This window comes from Trachurus japonicus, chromosome 24 (genome assembly GCF_045865225.1).
Source record: "Trachurus japonicus isolate A0001 chromosome 24, Traja_1.0".
Lineage (NCBI taxonomy): Eukaryota > Metazoa > Chordata > Actinopteri > Carangiformes > Carangidae > Trachurus > Trachurus japonicus.
In genome coordinates, this window is record NC_140930.1 from 3,329,708 (window position 1) to 3,350,166 (window position 20,459).

Here is a 20,459-nt window from a genome sequence, read left to right on the forward strand (position 1 = left end):
GCTGACTGGACGTCTCTTGATTCTTGTTGATCCAAAATGATCTCTTAAACTTAACCTTCAGTATTGGTCGTATACTGTCGAAGCTCACCCATCTGGCTTCAAAACACAGAGATTTAACATTTTAAAATTATTTTTATTACATATTAACGTATCACAATTTAGTGAAAGTCACATGAACTTACTGATGCTACCCTTTAATTTCCTTTGTTCATATATCATTGTCTAAGTGTGTTGACTGATAATGAGCAGTGTTAGGTCATAGCTTTTACTGCTTTGTGAATGTGATCAGTGATCATGATTATATTCCACCTCAGATAATTTGAGGCACTATAAGTAGGGATGTCCAATACTGGAAATTTGTGCGTTACCCAACAGGCTCCTCCCTTCTTTAAGACATGCTGATAGAGGAATACCCACATGGTTGTGTGCAATTCCGCAGCAGAGCGCAGACAGGGACTTGTCTACCTGTCTAGCCTCTACCTGGTGTTTTTATTAAACTTAACCAACTCCTTTCTTCATTGCCTAAACCCAACCAGTGAAAAATCTTTTGGGGAAAAAAATACGCTATTAAAGGAATTGTCGGAAAGGCAGGATGTTTAGAAAAATAAAAAAATACCGTCATTCCGACTATAGGAGGAAAGAATTGTCGGAATGACGGGACATTTGATAGAAAATCAGAGGTCAATGTTGGACTGGTGGGATGTCGGAATGTCGGTCCCTTATCCTTCTCCTCCAAACACCTGCACACAGTTCTTCCGGGAACTTGACTGGCAGGTTGTTGAAGTATCTTGGAGAACTTGCCATAGTTCTTCTGTGGACTGAGGCTGTCTCAGTGTCTTCTGTCTCTTGATCTTGAAGACCTCTGGGAGAGGTTCACAATGATGCTAACATGGCAAGGAATTGATCTCTTTGGAACAATTATTTCATAAAAACCTGCTGAATGATAACAGAGAAGGAGTTTCCATGATTCATGTTTTCTATGCAATAACTACAATAATAACTTCTCATTGACGTCATTGGTCCTTTATTCAGAGATTCTCACTGGCTGCCAATGTAAACTCAAATCTGCCCTGAAGAAGAAGTTCCAGTGTGTGTTTGAGGGCATCGCTAAAGCAGGAAACCCAACTCTTCTGAACCAGATCTACACAGAGCTCTACATCACACAGGGAGGGGCTGGAGAGGTCAATGATGAACATGAGGTCAGACAGATTGAAGCAGTGTACAGGAGACCAGACAGACCAGAAACAACCATCAGACAAGAAGACATCTTTAAAGCCCCACCTGGAAGAGACCAATCAGTCAGAACAGTGATGACAATGGGAGTAGCTGGCATTGGGAAAACAGTCTTAACACAGAAGTTCACTCTGGACTGGGCTGAAGACAAAACCAACCAGGACATATACTTCACATTCCCCTTCACCTTCAGAGAGCTGAATGTGCTGAAAGAGGAAAAGAAAAAGTTCAGCTTGGTGGAACTTGTTCATCACTTCTTCTCTGAAACCAAAGCAGCAGGAATCTGCAGCTTTGATGAGCTCCAGGTCATCTTCATCTTTGACGGTCTGGACGAGTGTCGACCTCCTCTGGACTTCAAAAACACTGAGATCCTGACTGATGAGACAGAGTCCACCTCAGTCAACGTGCTGCTGACCAACCTCATCAGGGGGAACCTGCTTTCCTCCGCTCACCTCTGGATAACCACACGACCTGCAGCAGCCAATCAGATCCCTCCTCAGTGTGTTGGCATGGTGACAGAGGTCAGAGGGTTCACTGACCCAATGAAGGAGGAGTACTTCAGGAAGAGGTTCAGAGATGAGGAGCAGGCCGAGGAGATCATCTCCCACATCAAGACATCACGAAGCCTCCACATCATGTGCCACATCCCAGTCTTCTGCTGGATCACTGCTACAGTTCTGGAGAAGCTGTTGGAGACCAGTGAGGGAGGAGAGCTGCCCAAGACCCTGACTGAGATGTACATCCACTTCCTGGTGGTTCAGTCCAAAGTGAAGAAGGTCAAGTATGATGGAGGAGCTGAGACAGATCCACACTGGAGTCCAGAGAGCAGGAAGATGATTGAGACTCTAGGAAAACTGGCTTTTGAGCAGCTGCAGAAAGGAAACCTGATCTTCTATGAATCAGACCTGACAGAGTGTGGCATCGATATCAGAGCAGCCTCAAAGTACTCAGGAGTGTTCACACAGATCTTTAAAGAGGAGAGAGGCCTGTACCAGGTCCAGGACAAGGTATTCTGCTTCGTCCATCTGAGTGTTCAGGAGTTTCTGGCTGCTCTTCATGTTCATCTGACCTTCATCAACTCTGGACGCAACCTGATGTCAAGAAAGAAATTGGCCTTTAAACTTTTTAATCTGCTCAGAGCCAAATCATCACATTTGTACCAGAGTGCTGTGGACGAGGCCTTAAAGAGTCCAAATGGACACCTGGACTTGTTCCTCCGCTTCCTCCTGGGTCTTTCACTGGAGACCAATCAAAATATCCTACGAGGTCTTATGACTCAGACAGGAAGTGACTCACAGACCAATCAGAAAACAGTCCAGTACATCAAGAAGAAGATTGAAGAGACTCCCTCTGCAGAGAAAAGCATCAACCTGTTCCACTGTCTGAATGAACTGAATGATCGTTCTCTAGTGGAGGAGATCCAACAGTCCCTGAGATCAGGACGTCTCTCCACAGATAAACTGTCTCCTGCTCAATGGTCGGCTCTGGTCTTCATCTTACTGTCATCAGAAGAAGATCTGGATGAGTTTGACCTGAAGAAATACTCTGCTTCAGAGGAGACTCTTCTGAGGCTGCTGCCAGTGGTCAAAGCTTCAAATAAAGCTCTGTATGTTCACATATATTCATCTACATTTACTGTATCTTCTTCTTTTGTCACAACAAAAATATCTTTAGTTGTTTTGTTTTCCTGATTCCTCTTCAGACTGAGCAGCTGTAACCTCTCAAAGAGAAGCTGTGAAGCTCTGTCCTCAGTCCTCAGCTCGCAGTCCTCTAGTCTGAGACACCTGGACCTGAGTAACAACAACCTGCAGGATTCAGGAGTGAAGCTGCTGTCTGGTGGACTGGAGAGTCCACACTGCAGACTGGAGACTCTCAGGTCAGGATACAGATGTTTGTTAGACAGCTTTAACATCCTTCTGTAAATTGTTGGTGATGATGCTCAACGTCTGTTGAGATGTTCAGCGGTCTGTTGAGATTCTCAGCATCTCTGTACACATGATTTTGTAAAATTGGGGGTTCATTATGTTTTCTATCTCCAGTCTGTCAGGATGTCTGGTCACAGAGGAAGGATGTGCTTCTCTGGGCTCAGCTCTGAGCTCCAACTCCTCCCACCTGAGAGAGCTGGACCTGGGTAACAACAACATGCAGGACTCAGGAGTGAAGCTGCTGTCTGGTGGACTGGAGAGTCCACACTGCAGACTGGATACTCTCAGGTCAGGATACAGATGTTTGTTAGACAGCTTTAACACCCTTCTGTAAGTTGTTGGTGATGATGCTCAACATCTGTTGAGATATTCAGCGGCCTGTTGAGGTTGTCAACATCTCTGTACACATGATTTTGTAAAATTGGGGGTTCATTATATTTTCTATCTCTAGTCTGTCAGGATGTCTGGTCACAGAGGAAGGATGTACTTCTCTGGCCTCAGTCCTCAGCTCCCAGTCCTCAAGTCTGAAACACCTGGACCTGAGTAACAACAACCTGCGGGACTCAGGAGTGAAGCTGCTGTCTGGTGGACTGGAGAGTCCACTCTGTGGACTGGAGAATCTCAGGTCAGGATACAGCTGTTTGTTGGACAGCTGATCTTCAACATCCTTCTGTAACTTGTTGGTGAAGATGCTCAACATCTGCAGGATTTGACTGTTGATATGATTTTCTAAGACTCTTGAGTCTATCACATTTTCTATCTCTAGTCTGTCAGGATGTCTGGTCACAGAGAGAGGCTGTCAGTCTCTGGCCTCAGCTCTGAGCTCCAACCCCTCCCATCTGAGAGAGCTGGACCTGAGCTACAATCATCCAGGAGACTCAGGGGAGAAGCTGCTGTCTGCTGGACTGAAGGATCCAGACTGGAGACTGGAAACTCTCAGGTACAATCAGACAACAAGGACTCAGTCTGTCTCCTGTCTTTTATGTTTCCCTACTCGGTCAGTCGTCATGCAAGACGTCTGATTTTCCTTAGTTGTGTTCAGAGCAGTGAGTCGGCCTGAATTCACAAACACATGGGTCCTCTCAAGTCTTTGACCAAATGGAGAAAAAGACACGTTAGCTGTTTTGACAATGTTTTGACTTTTGTAAATCAGATAAAAATCATAACTTGTTGACATTAATAACCTCAGATGTTGTTTATTGATACACAGAGTGCTGCTGCTTACTGTACATAGCAGAAACCCTGCAGTCTATAATTTCCCTTAACATTTTTATTCCAAATTGTGAATTTTTGTTATCATTGGAGCAGATTTTATGTTTTGCCGTTTGATTCTTCACCAACAGCAGCTTTTCTTTATAACACACAGTCAGTAAACACATCAACAAGACAACGACTTGACTGTAAGACTGTGCAGGTTTTCATGTAGGGCAGAGGGAACAGAAATACATAATATTGAAGATGTACAGTAAACCTCTGTAGGCCCCTCAGTCTCCATAGCAACAGATATGGTTCATCCTCCTCCTGTGATAAATTATGTAGTAATGATGTCCTGTAGGACACTGAAAACCATTACACTCATTACTTACAGTCAGGTGAGACAGCCTCCATCAACAGAAACTGTTGTAATGTGACCAAGGTCATTGCATTACTTATTCACACGCTCTTTTTCCCATCTCACACTGTTTTACTGCAGTTGCTGTATTAGATTTTTATTTTTTATGTGTTCATACTCATTAAAATCTCACCTTCATTTGGAGTGAAGTTAGTGGCTCTGGTTCTTACTTCCTGCTGCTGAATCTGTTATCTGTGCTCCACCTGCTCAGAGTTGATTGACATAGTTCTGATCAGCTGTTCTGGCTTTTGCAGCGAGTTAATAACAAAGTAATTAAGATGTTTGCATCAGAGCCCCTTGCATATTTTAAAGTACTTACTGCGGCTAAGCGCAAAGTTCTTCATGTGTCCAGCCTTACAACTTTGCTCTCCAACGTCACCACGTTTATGCAGGGGGGCTTACCCCCCAGTTCTCTCTGTCATCCCTGTCCTCTGACTTCCCATCTAGCGCCATTTTCAGGCCAATGTTTGAATTTGTTCCCTACTTTGGTTTTAAGTCTATTTTCACCTCAGGCACCTTTTTTATATATTTTCTTCATTGTGACACATTTTAAATACAAACAAAGATCAGATACAGATTAATTCAACAACATTTAAAGAAAAATACTTTGACAGAAATGACACACAGGAACATTTTTTAACAGTTTTTAACATTACATTCTCAAGTCAAATCATTTGATTTTGATTTATCAGGGACTTTACAGTCTGCAGCATAAGGCCTCTGTTTATTTGTCACATATAAATATTTAAATGTGTTACGTTTTAAATAGGAGGATCCAAATGCAGACTCAATTGGCAAAAGTATTTATTTAGAAAAAGGTTAACCTCTTTCCGTTGCAACGGCCTGCCCACAGGCCCGCGGGGGGGTTTTAAACAGGGAGGTGTCATAGAGGATGTCACCAGTCACTTGAAATACTCATGCCACATATCGTTGGAAAGTTAAAACTCTTGTGATTAAAGATATACCGGCCATTTCAAAATATAATCATCGCATACGCATTGTATATCCAGTAAATCCGTTTATTTCTCCTCATGACCTTTCGATTGACAGCTCACTCGATCAATCACAAGCTCCCTTTCCCAGGCTGCCGCCTGCAATAGCGAATGAGTGGCTGTGTCTCATGAACATGCAACAACATGCCCTCCAGCAGCGCTGAATGGCTTCAGCCAATAGGAACCGATCCCGATGGCAACTGATGCATTGAATAGCCAATGAAATTCCGAAAAAAACGATGTGCTGCATTCACGGTCCCTGGGAAAAGGCAGCACTGCCATCTTCATGCGTAACAATGCAAATGCTGCACTTTGGCGCATGTATTGTTCCCCAATGGCAACTTTAGGAAAACGCGTAGACATACACTTAGAAAAACATGTGTAAAATACTCATTTTTAGCAAGATTGTTATCAAATTTGAACTGGGACAAGGTAAGGCTTCATGCTGTGGTCCCATTGTGTTTTCCCAGCTACACTCATCTTCAGGCATCTGATTGCAAAAAAAAAATTCAGGCGAGAATAAAAACATTCTAATTCAGTGTGTTCCAACTTAGATTACTCAATGATAGTAGCACTTATAGTGATTATTTCAGTTTGGGGAAAAACTTCAGAGTGTTACCTTTCAAAAGAGACCAAGCCCATCCATATTCTCCAAACAGTTCAAGAACAGCATTCAATTTACTTTGGGTACGCCTTGGATAGGCGAATATTACAGAATTTATAGGAGCGAAAGGAAATCAAAGTACAACGGAAACAAAGTAGCAACAAAACAGTCAATGAGCCTAAGTCTCGGAAAGGGGGTAAACAAGGAATCCAGTTCAACAGAAAATAACAAAGTACAAAACAAGGGACTAGAAATACAGAACTCTATAATTTATTATTTGTTCATAAACATGAGGTGCATTTTTACCATGGTCCCGTCTCAACCTAGCCTTGTAAACCAGCCTCTCGCGAAAATGCATTTCATTTCATTTCTTGGGAGAGTCTGGCCTCATCCCCGTTGTAAGCGTTTGGGGTGGGCGGGAGCTGGGCGGGAGTAGTAGTGTTGACAGACAACCCCATTCAGCCAATCAGCAAGTTGGTGTAGTGACGGGGCTTTGCACCAGTCAGTCCCTGATTGGCCAATGTGCTTTGTCAATCACAGCGGCAATGCTGATTGGCTCGGCCTTCTGAGGGTTTCAGGCCAAACGCTTACAACAGGGATGAGGCCAGACTCTCCATCAGAAATGAAATGAATTGCATTTCCGGGAGCGGCTGATTTACGAGGCTAGTCTCAACCATACACCATATGTGTACAGTTGAGACACCTATAGAAACCCATTGATGATGACTGAACATCAAAGGTCAAAGGTCAAAGGTCTCTTTATTGTCATACAACACATGTTAAAAACATGGGATGAACGAAATTTCAATGCCCTGGTCCTGTGCCAGCCCACTAAGATAAATAAAAATAAATAAATACAATAAATAGAAACTGTAGTTGAAAACTATGGTAATGTCATTTAAAAACATACTGTAAAAAAAAGAAAAAGTGCAATAAATAAAAGATAAAAGATACAACGACAATGACAATGACAGCAGCAGCAGCGCCCTCTGGCAGGTTAACATCAATTGTAAATTCAATAAACTTTTTTAAAAAATGACAGTTTGACAATGTATTTTAATATAAATTCATTCCTCTTTTTTGAAATTAAAAACAATGGAATATTATTGTATTAATATTGTATATATTATTATATTATAATCATGTAACATAATTTTAATAATATATTTTAATATAACACTGTTCACAAATATCACAAATATTAAATGTTATTTCCATTTTCTTTCTTTGTGGTCTTATTATGACTTATAACATGTTATTGTTAGCCTAAGCTGCATAACTTAGGACCATGTGATGTAATAGAAAAAACAGGGGTCGTTTGGATAAACTACGCTTATGTGTGGGTGAGAGCAGCAGGGAGACTGGGCTGGAGCTCGGTCTCTGGAGAATTCTGAGAAAAAAGTCAGAACTCACTTATTTTTATTTTGGGTTATCTTTGTCTAATGTTAAAACTTGTCTGATGATCTTAAAGCAGTACTAAAGAACTTTTAGTTTTAGTTGAGTTTGGCGGCGCCAGTGGCCCAAAGCGGTAGTGTTTTGCCTGAAGGAAGACTCCATCTCCCATGAGCACCAGCGTGTAGCGCCGTAAACATCCTGATCTCCCGGTGCATGGAAATTAACAGAAGACGTCAAAACAAAGTTTCTGTTACCAGTGGATCATTTCACAGTAAACACACATACACAATCCGACGGAAAGGTGCCACATTGCTGCTCCCTCCTTGTCGTGACTTGCGAAGTGAAAGTGAAACTTAAGTGAGAGCCGGGTTCCCTCCACGCTCCTCAAAGCTGCTTAGTGCCAGTGAAGGCGATACAGACCATAATGATACAGACCCCCTCAGGCCATGACAGAGGTGTCATTCAACCTGTAGTAAGTCGATGTACCATCACAAAAGTTATGAAAATATTAAGGTTGAAAAGTTCCTTAGTGTTGGTTTAAACATTGAAGTGTGACAAATATGCAAAAAAGTAAGAAATCAGGAGCAGAGCAAATCCTTTTTCACAGCTCTGTAAATTACAGTAAACACATATAATCTGCTGTTAAACTGATCTGTGAACAGTCAGTCAACACTTCACTGGTTTAAATGTAAATTCACTTCATTATAAGAGACGACTTTAGAGACATACAATTCCCCTTCTGTTGAGGAACATCAATAAAAACACAGAGAAGATCAGTGGCGACTCTTCTTCTTCTTCTTCTGACAAACTGCTTCATGTTGAACAGTTTAGATATAAAATCACTCTGACTGTGTTTCTTCCTCCAGGCTGGACCATGGTGGAAAGAACAGGTTAAAACCTGGTCTCTGGAAGTGTAAGTGTGGATTTAATGTGACTAATGATCAGACAGCAGCTCTCTGTCAGTTTGTCTTTAAATACAATGTTGATTCAATAATCAATCAATGAACCATCAGATGATGAACTGCAGCTGTGTTGTGTCTTGTTCTCTCCATCAGACGCCTGTAAACTGGAAGTGGACATGAACACAATGCACAGACGCCTCAAACTGTCTGGCAACAACAGGGCGGTGACATGGGTTGGAGAGGATCAGTCATATCCTGATCATCCAGACAGATTTGATAAATGGTCTCAGCTGCTGTGTTCAACTGGTCTGACTGGTCGCTGCTACTGGGAGGTCGAGTGGAGAGGACTGGTTGAAATATCAGTGAGTTACAGAGGAATCAGAAGGAAAGGAGACAGTAGAGACTGTGAGTTTGGAGCAAATGATCAGTCCTGGAGTCTGTTCTGTCAGCATGGTCGTTATTCTGTCAGGCACAACCAGAGAGAAACACCAATCTCCTCCTCCTCTGTGTATAACGGAGTAGGAGTGTATGTGGACTGTCCTGCTGGCTCTCTGTCCTTCTACAGAGTCTCCTCTGACAGACTGATCCACCTCCACACCTTCAACACCACCTTCACTCAACCTCTGTATCCTGGGTTCTGGATCAGCCCTGGTTCCTCTCTGGTCTCTGGTTGATGTGTAGGATGGAGAGTCTCTGGAAGTGACAGCAGCTTCAGTCCTGTGCTTTAAATGTTGGTGGTGGACGAGCTTTCACTTTGCTTTCTATTTTAATCTGTTCAAAATCATGTTAAAAACACATTCATGTTTTTTGTAACTCTGGAAACCTTTACTTAATCATTTGCAAATATATACTAAGAGATTTGCAATGTGATGAAATGAATGAGAAATACTATTCTCTTGTCAACAGTTGCCAAGTGGTTTGGATGTTTGTCCATGTTTTTTGATAAATAAATGAGCCAAACCAATGGAGGAAAACTGTAAAACAACACAGATTATATTTAAAACATAAACAGATTCAAATAGCTAAAGCAAAGAATGTATGAACTTTACTCTCTGTTTTCAAAAACTGCTCACTACTGATGTCAAAATATTCACATTCAACAGTTCCTCTGCTGATTTCACTGTTATTATTTCATACATTTGCTTATGTATCCCCTGTTTTGTTGATATGAACAAAACAGCACATGTGTGTGTGTGGTTCGTGTGGCTGCAGCTGCAGCAGCTCACCTGCAGGTGTCAGTGTGGTTCAGGTGAAACGAGACACAGCTCGAGGCTTCAGGTGAGGAGAGTTCAGGTGTAAATACACAGAGGAGAAGGGTTAATAAATCATTAAATCATCAGATTAATTAATGTAAAGAATATTAAAACTAAACGTGACTGTTTCTTTGGATCAATAAGAGAAATTGTGATGTTAATAGAAATGAACAGGTTTGATTCCCAGTGCTTCGATTCAAGATTTCTATTTTTAATTTTTTAATTGTTGTTCAGTTTTATGTTGAAATATGTGACCCTGAGGAAGAGGATCCAAATCAATTAATAGAATAAATCAAGGGATGATTCAGATGAAAGTGTTGGTGCATCAGTCTGATCTCATTAAGTTTAAAGATTATTCAGCTTTTACAGGTTAAACTGAAGAAAATGTTTATTGTTTGTAAATTGTAATAAAATTCATCATAAAAGACTGAACAGCTTCATGACCAATGTTCTTTTAAACGTATTAACAATAACAATATTAACAATACTTATTATTATGTGATCCTTTGACCAGATGTATTCAGTCTCAGGTTAAAACTCTTTTTTTTTCTTTATTTAAAGCAGATATCAGTGGAATGTTTTTGTTAATATAAGTCCTAAATAGTCCTATTTTCCGTCAGCAATCACTTACATGAAGTATTTCAGCCTAAACACGAGTCTCTCCGTCACTCTGCTCTGCTGTAACCCGAGGAGAAAATTTTCCTTGTGGGATACAAGTGTTATCCAATGAGGGGAGAGAACGGCATGAAGGGCTGTGTGTGCAGCCAAGGGATGCGCGTGAATGTGGTGACGTAGCACGAGGACCAATTGATGCCTGACAAGGGCGGGGGCTGCTAACTCATGGTGCGTTCAAGGAAACTCGTACTTTGTGTTTTTTCTTCCTGTGAAGTCATACCAGTTCGATCTGGTACGAGTTCACGGGTCGGAAGTTACGAGTGGCCGTTATAGGGAACTTTCACAGACAACAGGACGGTAAAAACACGAGCTACGGGTTACCTGGAACGCTACCAAGTCGTAGTTGTGACTTGAAGCTGTAACTTACGGTTTCAAAAGCCTGCCTTGAACACAGCATTAGCCGAAACGGCCGTGCCACTGATATCTGCTTTAATCTACATGAGATGTTAAAATATGACAAAAATTAGTCCAATTACACTTCATCTCAAACTATCAGCACCAACAATAAGACTGATATCATTTATACTTTATGTAAGAAATAAAACATAACAATAAAACACATAATGAGACAAATCAACATTGAGAATCTGTACAACTATAAACCTCTGACTGACTGATGATGATAATAAAACAAGCTGAGGTCTGAAGAGTCTGGTCTTTGTTCTCTGTGTTTCCTCTGCAGACAGAAAAGGGGGCGGAGTTATAGATCTACCTGTTGTGACCTCACTATGACCAACTGTAAAGTTTATGACTGACACAGTTCCTGTCTGTTTAATTAAAAGTGACACTGAAACGACCTTGAAGACGATAAATCCACTGCAGCTTCATAAGAACATTTAGGTTCTTCAGTTACATGGATAAACAATATAAACATGGAACAGAAACACTAATCAATATGTAGTTTGTATGAACGCTGATATGTAACTCGTATACAGATGTTTTAATCAATAACATGTTTTATTACGTAATAAAGCCGTTAGTGGTTTATAAGTAGCGAAGCTGCTGCTGCAAAAAGGATAAGGAACATTTCTGATGTGTCAGTCTGAGACCTGCTGAGCTGCTGCGGACAAAGGAGGAAATATTCTGGGTTGTTTGACGTCCACAGAGGAGGAGGAGGAGGAGGAGGAGGAGGAGGAGGAGTGTGTGCAGAGAGCATGGTGGTCCATGTTGGTCCACCTCGTCTGTGTGAACTGTCCTTACGTCCTTTCACATTCACCAGCAGGTAAACACACAGTGGGAGAGCACAAACCTCCTCCTCCTCCTCCTCCTCCTCCTCCTATAGAAACAGAGCAGGTTGAGCCGGAGCAGGAGGCCGTGATGGATCAGTGACGACAGATGAAGGTCGAAGGTTCAACTCTTCATCAGGAGGGAAATGTTCAGAACTTTTTACTGTCAAAGTTTATTTATTGAAATGAAAAACTTACATTTGGTGGATAGATAGATAGATAGATAGATAGATAGATAGATAGATAGATAGATAGATAGATAGATAGATAGATAGATAGATAGATAGATAGATAGATAGATAGATAGATAGACAGACAGACAGACAGACAGACAGACAGACAGACAGACAGACAGACAGACAGACAGACAGACAGACAGACAGACAGACAGACAGACATATAGATAGATAGTAGAGTAGAGTAGAGTAGAGTAGAGAATACTTTATTCATCCCGAGGAGGGAAATTCATATTAGTGTTGTAGCTCACACGACAATGACACAAAAAAGAAAGAAAGATGGAGCAGGGTCGCCGGATGGAGCAGGGCCGCCGGATGGAGCAGGGCCGCCGGGTGGAGCAGGAACCGCCGGGTGGAGCAGGAACCGCCGGGTGGAGCAGGGCCGCCGGGTGGAGCAGGAACCGCCGGGAACCGCCGGATGGAGCAGGAACCGCCGGGTGGAGCAGGGCCGCCGGGTGGAGCAGGACCGATGGTGAAGAGGCAGCTGGGTGGATCAGGATCATTGGTGGAGGGGCCAAATCATTTTGCTTATCTGCCCCACTACTATATTCCTCCATCTTGCAGCAAGGAGAGAGGAGCCGTCCACCACTGCTGCTTTCCTGGTCAGTCAAGGTGCCATGAAGTGGATGATCCAGGCCGTCCAGAATTGCCTCCTCCTTCTTCAGTGCTCTAGTGCCTCAGGATGTTTAGTCTGTATCCTAGCAACAACTTCATGGAGAACTTCAGATGGAACTTAAGCAGTTGCCATTAGGTGGGATGTACACAAGTGTTGTTATGATTCGAAAAAATAAAATAAATGTCTACTTTCTGAGTCTTCACCAATATCTCCAGCTCTTCATCACTCTTGTTGGGCAGAGAGTTGATATTTCCAATGATGACTGACCTCAGAAAGGACTGATAGGACATCTCCACCTCCAAGCCTTTAACTTTGCACCAGCAGCAGCACAACAACCACCACAAAAGCACCTCTTCAGATCATCTGAGGACAGGATGGTGGTGTCCTCCAGATCTGTCCATTTTCAATGAAAGAAGCTCATCTCTGAAGAATCTCTTCTCCCCAGAGAAGCATCCATCAGTAGATAACAAAAAACACAACAAAAATAAAGCAAATGTTGAGTAAAAACTCAAAAACTCAGAGCTACCAGACTTTGCTGCTCCCAGTTGAAGCGCATGTTCCGGAATGAGATAGATAGATAGATAGATAGATAGATAGATAGATAGATAGATAGATAGATAGATAGATAGATAGATAGATAGATAGATAGACAGACAGACAGACAGACAGACAGACAGACAGACAGACAGACAGACATATAGATAGATAGATGGATAGATAGATTGATAGAACGATAGATAGACAGACGTATAGATAGATAGATAGATAGAACGATAGATAGATAGATACAGTATAGAATAGATAGATGTATTTGATAGATAGATAGATAGATAGATAGATAGATAGATAGATAGATAGATAGATAGATAGATAGATAGATAGATAGATAGATAGAACGATAGATAGAACGATAGATAGATAGATAGATAGATAGATAGATAGATAGATAGATAGATAGATAGAACGATAGAACGATAGATAGATAGATAGATAGATAGATAGATAGATAGATAGATAGAACGATAGAACGATAGATAGAACGATAGAACGATAGATAGATAGACAGACAGACAGACAGACATATAGATAGATAGATAGATAGATAGATAGATAGATAGATAGATAGATAGATAGATAGATAGATAGATAGATAGATAGATAGATAGATAGATGAAAAAATGTAAACTTCATTCACAGCTGTATATTCTTCCTGAGGTCAAACTTCTCCATCACTTCTGTGGGGTTAAGTAGGCTAGAGTTGTCTGAGTGACGTCACGTTGGGCAGATAACGTCATTATTTACGGGGTGGTCTCGTGCAGAAGTGTTGACAATAAAATTCAAATGAGGCTGTGCGCTCGAGCGCGGCGGACAGAGGAGGAGGCAGCTGATTGGTCGCTGCGGGTTCTTCATTCAGCGCCGCGGCTCGTCGAGCGGAGACCGAGTCCCGGTCTCAGTCTCTGCCCAGGTGGAGCCGCCAGGACCGGGACCGGAGAGCACCGGACCCACCGGACCCAGCGGACCGGGACCGGAGAGCCAGGACAGCTGTTTCTTTTTCCCGCCTCGTCGTCTCGTGCCGCGGCCGTTTGGATGAGCGCAGTGCGGTCAGTGGAGCGTGCACGATGCTGAGCGCCTTTAAAATGGAGGGACACGAGCACGCGGACTGGAGCAGCAGCGGATACTACGGAGTCGGAGAGGCCGAGGTCAGTGCACCGAGCACCGGCTTCATGCGAGCGGAGCCCCGCTGGTCTGATTAGTCCTGAACAGAGTGATCGATTATTGATCAGACAGGCAGTTAGAGAGGAGATCAAAGACCATTCAAAAATAAAATAATGAAAATATTCGTGTTCTCTCATATTAAAATTAAAGTCACCGATTAGCTTTAATATTAAAACACACTTAGGCCTCTATCAATTCATTTTCTAATGTTCATCACGTTTGTTTCTACACGGTGTTGGAATTATAAAACTGATCTGTGAACACTCCATCACCTGTTATTCTACTGAGAACAAATCTACAGTTTGATCTTTCTGAAAAAGTAGGCCTTATTTTAAAAAAAGAAAAAAAAGTAGAGATAATTATAAAGTAGAAGATAATTAGATCAGTTGTCATCATTTCATTTCTAGAAAATAGAAAAACTAATGTAGAAAATAGAAAAACTGAACATAAAGTTAGAATTGTTCTGGAAACGGGTGGAATTTCAGATCTGTCTGTTCAAATAAGATTAAATAAAAGGTGAAAAGGGTGAATGAAATATAAATGTAGGTCTGACTCCTTTGCACCAACTTTTAGTATTAGTAATCTATTTTATTATTAATATAAGAACAAAGACTTAAGCTCGTCTTCTGTGGTCCTACTGAGGGAAAAGAAGAAGAATATTTATCACCTCCACCAGATATTCAGTCTGTTTCTGGACTTTGGAGATTTACCAGAAGTTTTAGTTAAAACATCAGATTCAGATTCAGGTTTATTTAATGATGCAGAGACGCTGGAGACAGATCTGGGCCTCAGGGTGCAAACAGGATCTGAACAAGGTTTATAATAAGGTTATGACATTATGTGATCAGTGTAATTAAATTCATTCGCAAACTTAAAAACTCACAGCTGTGAACACATTAATTATGATGTTGTTCAATTCATTTACAACCAGGCGCTTTAGAGAACAGAAGAAACACTGAGGCCCCGGATGAAGCTCCGATTAGTTCATCATGAGGCCTGAGGGTTGAAATAATATAATAATAATATTATAGCTTCTGTTCTGTTGTGTGAATCAGACCTGACATAAATAATAAATAAATAAATAAATAGTAATAATAAAAAGGCTAAAAAGAAAAAACCAACAACCTCAGATTTCATGTTTTTTTTGTTTTTTTTTATTATCATTTCGTTTTTCTATAAACAGGCCTGTTGTTGGTCAAACAATTAAAAAACCGAGTTCTAATTAGTAAAGACTGATCGGATTCATCGGTCAGTTATTGGCCTAAAGTCAATAGTTCATTTAGGCCTATTTTGTTTAAACAATTAATCAATTTGGCCTAATCAAGCACTTTTTTGATAAATGATTCTCAGAAAAAGAAGAAAATGAAATATATTTGTTGTTATTATTTGTTTGTCTGACGTCATTTTGTTTAGTCTCATTTATATGAGTTATTATCTTGTTTTTCTTTTTAAATTTAATTAAGATAAAGTTTTTAATAATAAGATTAACTTGTTTTAGACTGAGTTTATTAACACGTCACATCTTCATCCTCCTGCTTTAATAAATGAACTGTTAATATGATGTCTAAGGTTGTATGCTCCAACGGAATTTCGTTGTTATTTATGGCAATGACAAATAAATGATGATTGATTGATTGATTGATTGATTGATTGATTGATTGATTGATTGATTGATTGATTGATTGATTGATTGATTGATTGATTGATTGATTCTGGTTCTGGTTCAGGTCTTCGCCGCAGCGGGGACCATGACCTCCGGTCTGTGCGTGAACTCCATGAGTGGCTACATGAACGCGCCTGCCATGACGACGGCCAGCGGACACATGCACGCGGCGGCGGGGCTCGGTCACGCTGGGATGTCGCAGAGCCCCGGGACCGGGACCGGGACCGGAGCCGGGATGAGCGCGGGCATGAGCATGAGCCCCCTCAGCGCGCCGCCGTACGGGAGCGCGCCGGTGGTGAGCTCGTCATTTAAACATAATGGATGCAGAGATACGACTTGTAGGTAGCAGCATCATAACTGAGACATTTTATGTGAGGCATTCAGGGACACATGTGGTTTTCAGAGATGAGAAATGTTAGAAATATTGAGTTTGACTATGTTTTTTTTTTTTTAGTAGGCCTAAGGTGTAATTACGCATGGCTAATCAGAACAGGTTGCAAGTCAAACCACTAATTACCAGTTTATTTATTTTAGCCAATGCTAATGTGAGCTGGTAAAAGTTTAAAGATTAAAGTTTCATGCCTAAAACATAAAACATGAAACATACAATAATGTTAAAATATATAGGCTACTGTATTACAAAGAATAGGCCTCTTAAACTTCTACTGAAAAAAAGAACATGTTGTATCTACTCAATAATGTTAAAATAGGCCTAGGCCTATATATTACAAATAATAGGCCTCTTAAATTTCTACCTATACTGAAAAAAAAAACATGTTGGATCTACTTAATTCAATAGTGGACATTGGTTGCACACAGATGTTTTGCTTTGGCAGCAACTTAAACAATTGAGTTAATTTAACACAAGTCATTCATATTCAATTAACTTGTATATTTTGTGTTCATGTGATTGAAACGTGTTTTGATAAACTTTGTGAAACATTTTAATCCTTCAAAACTTTATCACTTTATTCCAACATGATTCAATTACTTTTACTCCAATACTATTTGTTAACTTAAATACTAGGCTACTTGTTATTTACATATTAGTATTATATTACCCATTTTTACCCCAATTAAATAATAATAATGAACAGTTGTATGTCAAAACCTTTATTCAAGAGCCACAGGATAAACAGCAATACAGTGAGTGTCAAAAGTTCCAACACCTTATTGTGACATATTAGTATTCTTAGAAGTATTCAAAATTCTTTACTCCAAGTGAATTAAACATCCTGTTTGTAACTGTATTAGTTATGCTAGTTTGTAGCCTAGAGTTTCATGTTTGTAGGCCTATAAACCCCTTCACAGCTTGTAGCTAAACAGCGTGACGGATTTTGGGGGGCGGGGCTTAGCTGAGGGCAAAACATCTCAAACGGCTAGCTTGTGAACGCTGTTTAGCATGTTTTAATGTTTTTGCAAGAATGGACGAGGAAAATGCATATTCTAGTGAAAATGCAGACAGGGAGTTAGAGAGATCAAAGATCATTCAAAATAAAATAATTAAAATAGGCCTATTCATGTTTTCTCATGTTTTTGGGGGCGGGGCTTAAGTGAAGGCAAAACATCTCAAACTGCTAGCTTGTAAACACTGTTTAGCATGTTTTAACTAACTGTTTTTGTCAAGAATGGACAAGGAAAACGCATATTTTAGTGACAATGCAGACAGGGAGTTAGAGAGGAGATCAAAGATCATAAAAAAATAAAAAAATAAAAAAATGGGCCTATTCATGTTTTCTCATGTTTTTTGGGGGGCAGGGCTTAGCTGAAGGCAAAACATCTCAAACGGCTAGTTTGTAAACGCTGATTAGCTTGTTTTAACAACTGTTTTTGCAAGAATGGACAAGGAACATGCAGACAGAGAGTTAGAGAGGAGATTAAAGCAGATATCAGTGGCACGGCCGTTTCGGCTAATGCTGTGTTCAAGGCAGGCTTTTGAAACCGTAAGTTACAGCTTCAAGTCACAACTACGACTTGGTAGCGTTCCAGGTAACCCGTAGCTCGTGTTTTTACCGTCCTGTTGTCTGTGAAAGTTCCCTTTAACGGCCACTCGTAACTTCCGACCCGTGAACTCGTACCAGATCGAACTGGTATGACTTCACAGGAAGGAAAAACACAAAGTACGAGTTTCCTTGAACGCACCATGAGTTAGCAGCCCCCGCCCTTGTCAGGCATCAATTGGTCCTCGTGCTACGTCACCACATTCACGCGCATCCCTTGGCTGCACACACAGCCCTTCATGCCGTTCTCTCCCCTCATTGGATAACACTTGTATCCCACAAGGAAAATTTTCTCCTCGGGTTACAGCAGAGCAGAGTGACGGAGAGACTCGTGCTTAGGCTGAAATACTTCATGTAAGTGATTGCTGACGGAAAATAGGACTATTTAGGACTTATATTAACAAAAACATTCCACTGATATCTGCTTTAAAGATCATTCAAAAATTAAAATAGGCCTATTCATGTTTTCTCATGTTTTTGGGGGGCGGGGCTTAGCTGAAGGCAAAACATCTCAAACGGCTAGCTTGTAAACGCTGTTTAGCATGTTTTAACGTTTTTGCAAGAATGGACAAGGAAAATGCATATTCTAGTGAAAATGCAGACAGGGAGTTAGAGAGGAGATCAAAGATCATTCAAAATAAAATAATTAAAATAGGCCTATTCATGTTTTTTCATGTTTTTTGGGGGGCGGGGCTTAGCTTAAGGCAAAACATCTCAAACAGCTAGCTTGTAAACGCTGAATAGCATGTTTTAACAACAGTTTTTGCAAGAATGGACAAGGAAAATGCATATTTTTGTGAAGATGCAGACAGGGAGTTAGAGAGGAGATTAAAGAACATTCAAAATAAAATAATTAAAATAGGCCTATTCATGTTTTCTCATGTTTTTGGGGGGGCGGGGCTTAGCCGAAGGCAAAACATCTCAAACGGCTAGCTTGAAACGCTGTTTAGCATGTTTTTTGCAAGAATGGACGAGGAAAACGCATATTTTAGTGAAAATGCAGACAGGGAGTTCAAAGGTCATTCAAAATAAAATAATCAAAATATTCATGTTTTCTCATGTTAAAGCCCAAGCCGTACCGGCGGAGCTACACGCACGCGAAGCCGCCGTACTCGTACATCTCGCTGATCACCATGGCGATCCAGCAGTCCGGGACGAAGATGCTGACCCTGAACGAGATCTACCAGTGGATCATGGACCTGTTCCCGTTCTACCGGCAGAACCAGCAGCGGTGGCAGAACTCCATCCGCCACTCGCTCTCCTTCAACGACTGCTTCGTCAAGGTGGCGCGCGCCCCCGACCGCCCAGGAAAGGGCTCGTTCTGGGCGCTGCACCCGGACTCGGGGAACATGTTCGAGAACGGCTGCTACCTGCGGCGGCAGAAGCGCTTCAAGTGCCTCACGCAGACCGGGACCGAGACCGAGACCAAGGCTGGGGAGCAGGAGGAGGCAGCGGTGGGGAGATCGGTGTCCAGCTCTAGTTCCAGATCCGATTCCCCGCACACCGCCGCCTCCCCCTCCTCCTCCCCCCCGAACTCCGAGGCCAAGCCGCCGCTGCCCGGGGGAGGGGTCCACCTCAAACTGTTGCCCCCCAGCAGCCCCGTGCGCGTACGTGTGCCCTCGCCGCTCGCACACGCGCAGCACCTTTTCACTCCCCCTCCTCCTCCTCCTCCTCCTCCTCCTCATCCTCATCCTCATCATCCTCATCACCATCATCATCATCCTCACGCTCTGCTGCTGCATGACGCTGCTGCTCACCTGAAGCCCCTCCCGGACCCCCCCTACCACGCCCACTACTCCTTCAACCACCCGTTCTCCATCAACAACCTCATGTCGGAGCCGCCGCAGCATCAGCATCACCACCATCACCATCACCACAGCAACAGCAACAACAACAACAGACTGGAGCCGGTGCTGCAGTCCTACGGTGGGGGGGTCGGAGTGGGCGGGGGGGCGGTGCTGGACCCCGCCCACTCAGACAGCCACTACTACTACCACGGAGTGTACAGCAGCAGCAGCAGCAGCAGAGCCATGGTCAACTCCACATGAAGGAGACGAACGGCTGCACCATCAGTGCACTGCAAAAACTCAAAATCTTTCCAAGAATATTTGTCTTATTTCTTGTCAAAATGTCTCATTTCTAGTCAAAACTAATCTCTTTCCACTTAAAATAAGACTCATCACCTAAAAATGTACGTGTTTTTAGATCATTTTCACTTGTTTCAAACACATTTTCACTTGAAATAAGTAGATTATTAGAGTTGTTTGTGTTTGTAATAAGAAAGAAAAACTTGCCCCACTAACAGATATGAAAATCTGCTTGAAAGAAGGAAAAAGTGTCTAAAAACAAGCAGCTTTTTAAATGTGATGAGTCTTATTTTAAGTAGAATGAGATTTGTTTTGACTAGAAAT

At 41.8% G+C, this 20,459-nt stretch overlaps 1 protein-coding gene and 1 pseudogene across 1 annotated transcript; both read left to right on the forward strand.

The window, feature by feature from the left end:
• Window positions 1-1,742: 1,742 nt before the first annotated feature.
• LOC146961149 (protein NLRC3-like) lies at window positions 1,743-14,423 on the forward strand. Its single transcript, XM_085771671.1, has 4 exons — window positions 1,743-2,839; window positions 2,936-3,109; window positions 3,925-4,122; window positions 14,084-14,423. The coding sequence occupies exons 1-4, from the start codon at window positions 1,743-1,745 to the stop codon at window positions 14,421-14,423; spliced, it is 1,809 nt and encodes a 602-aa protein (XP_085627797.1).
• A 1,843-nt stretch (window positions 14,424-16,266) lies between these two features.
• On the forward strand, window positions 16,267-20,096 carry LOC146961150 (forkhead box protein A2-A pseudogene; annotated as a pseudogene).
• Window positions 20,097-20,459: the final 363 nt, after the last annotated feature.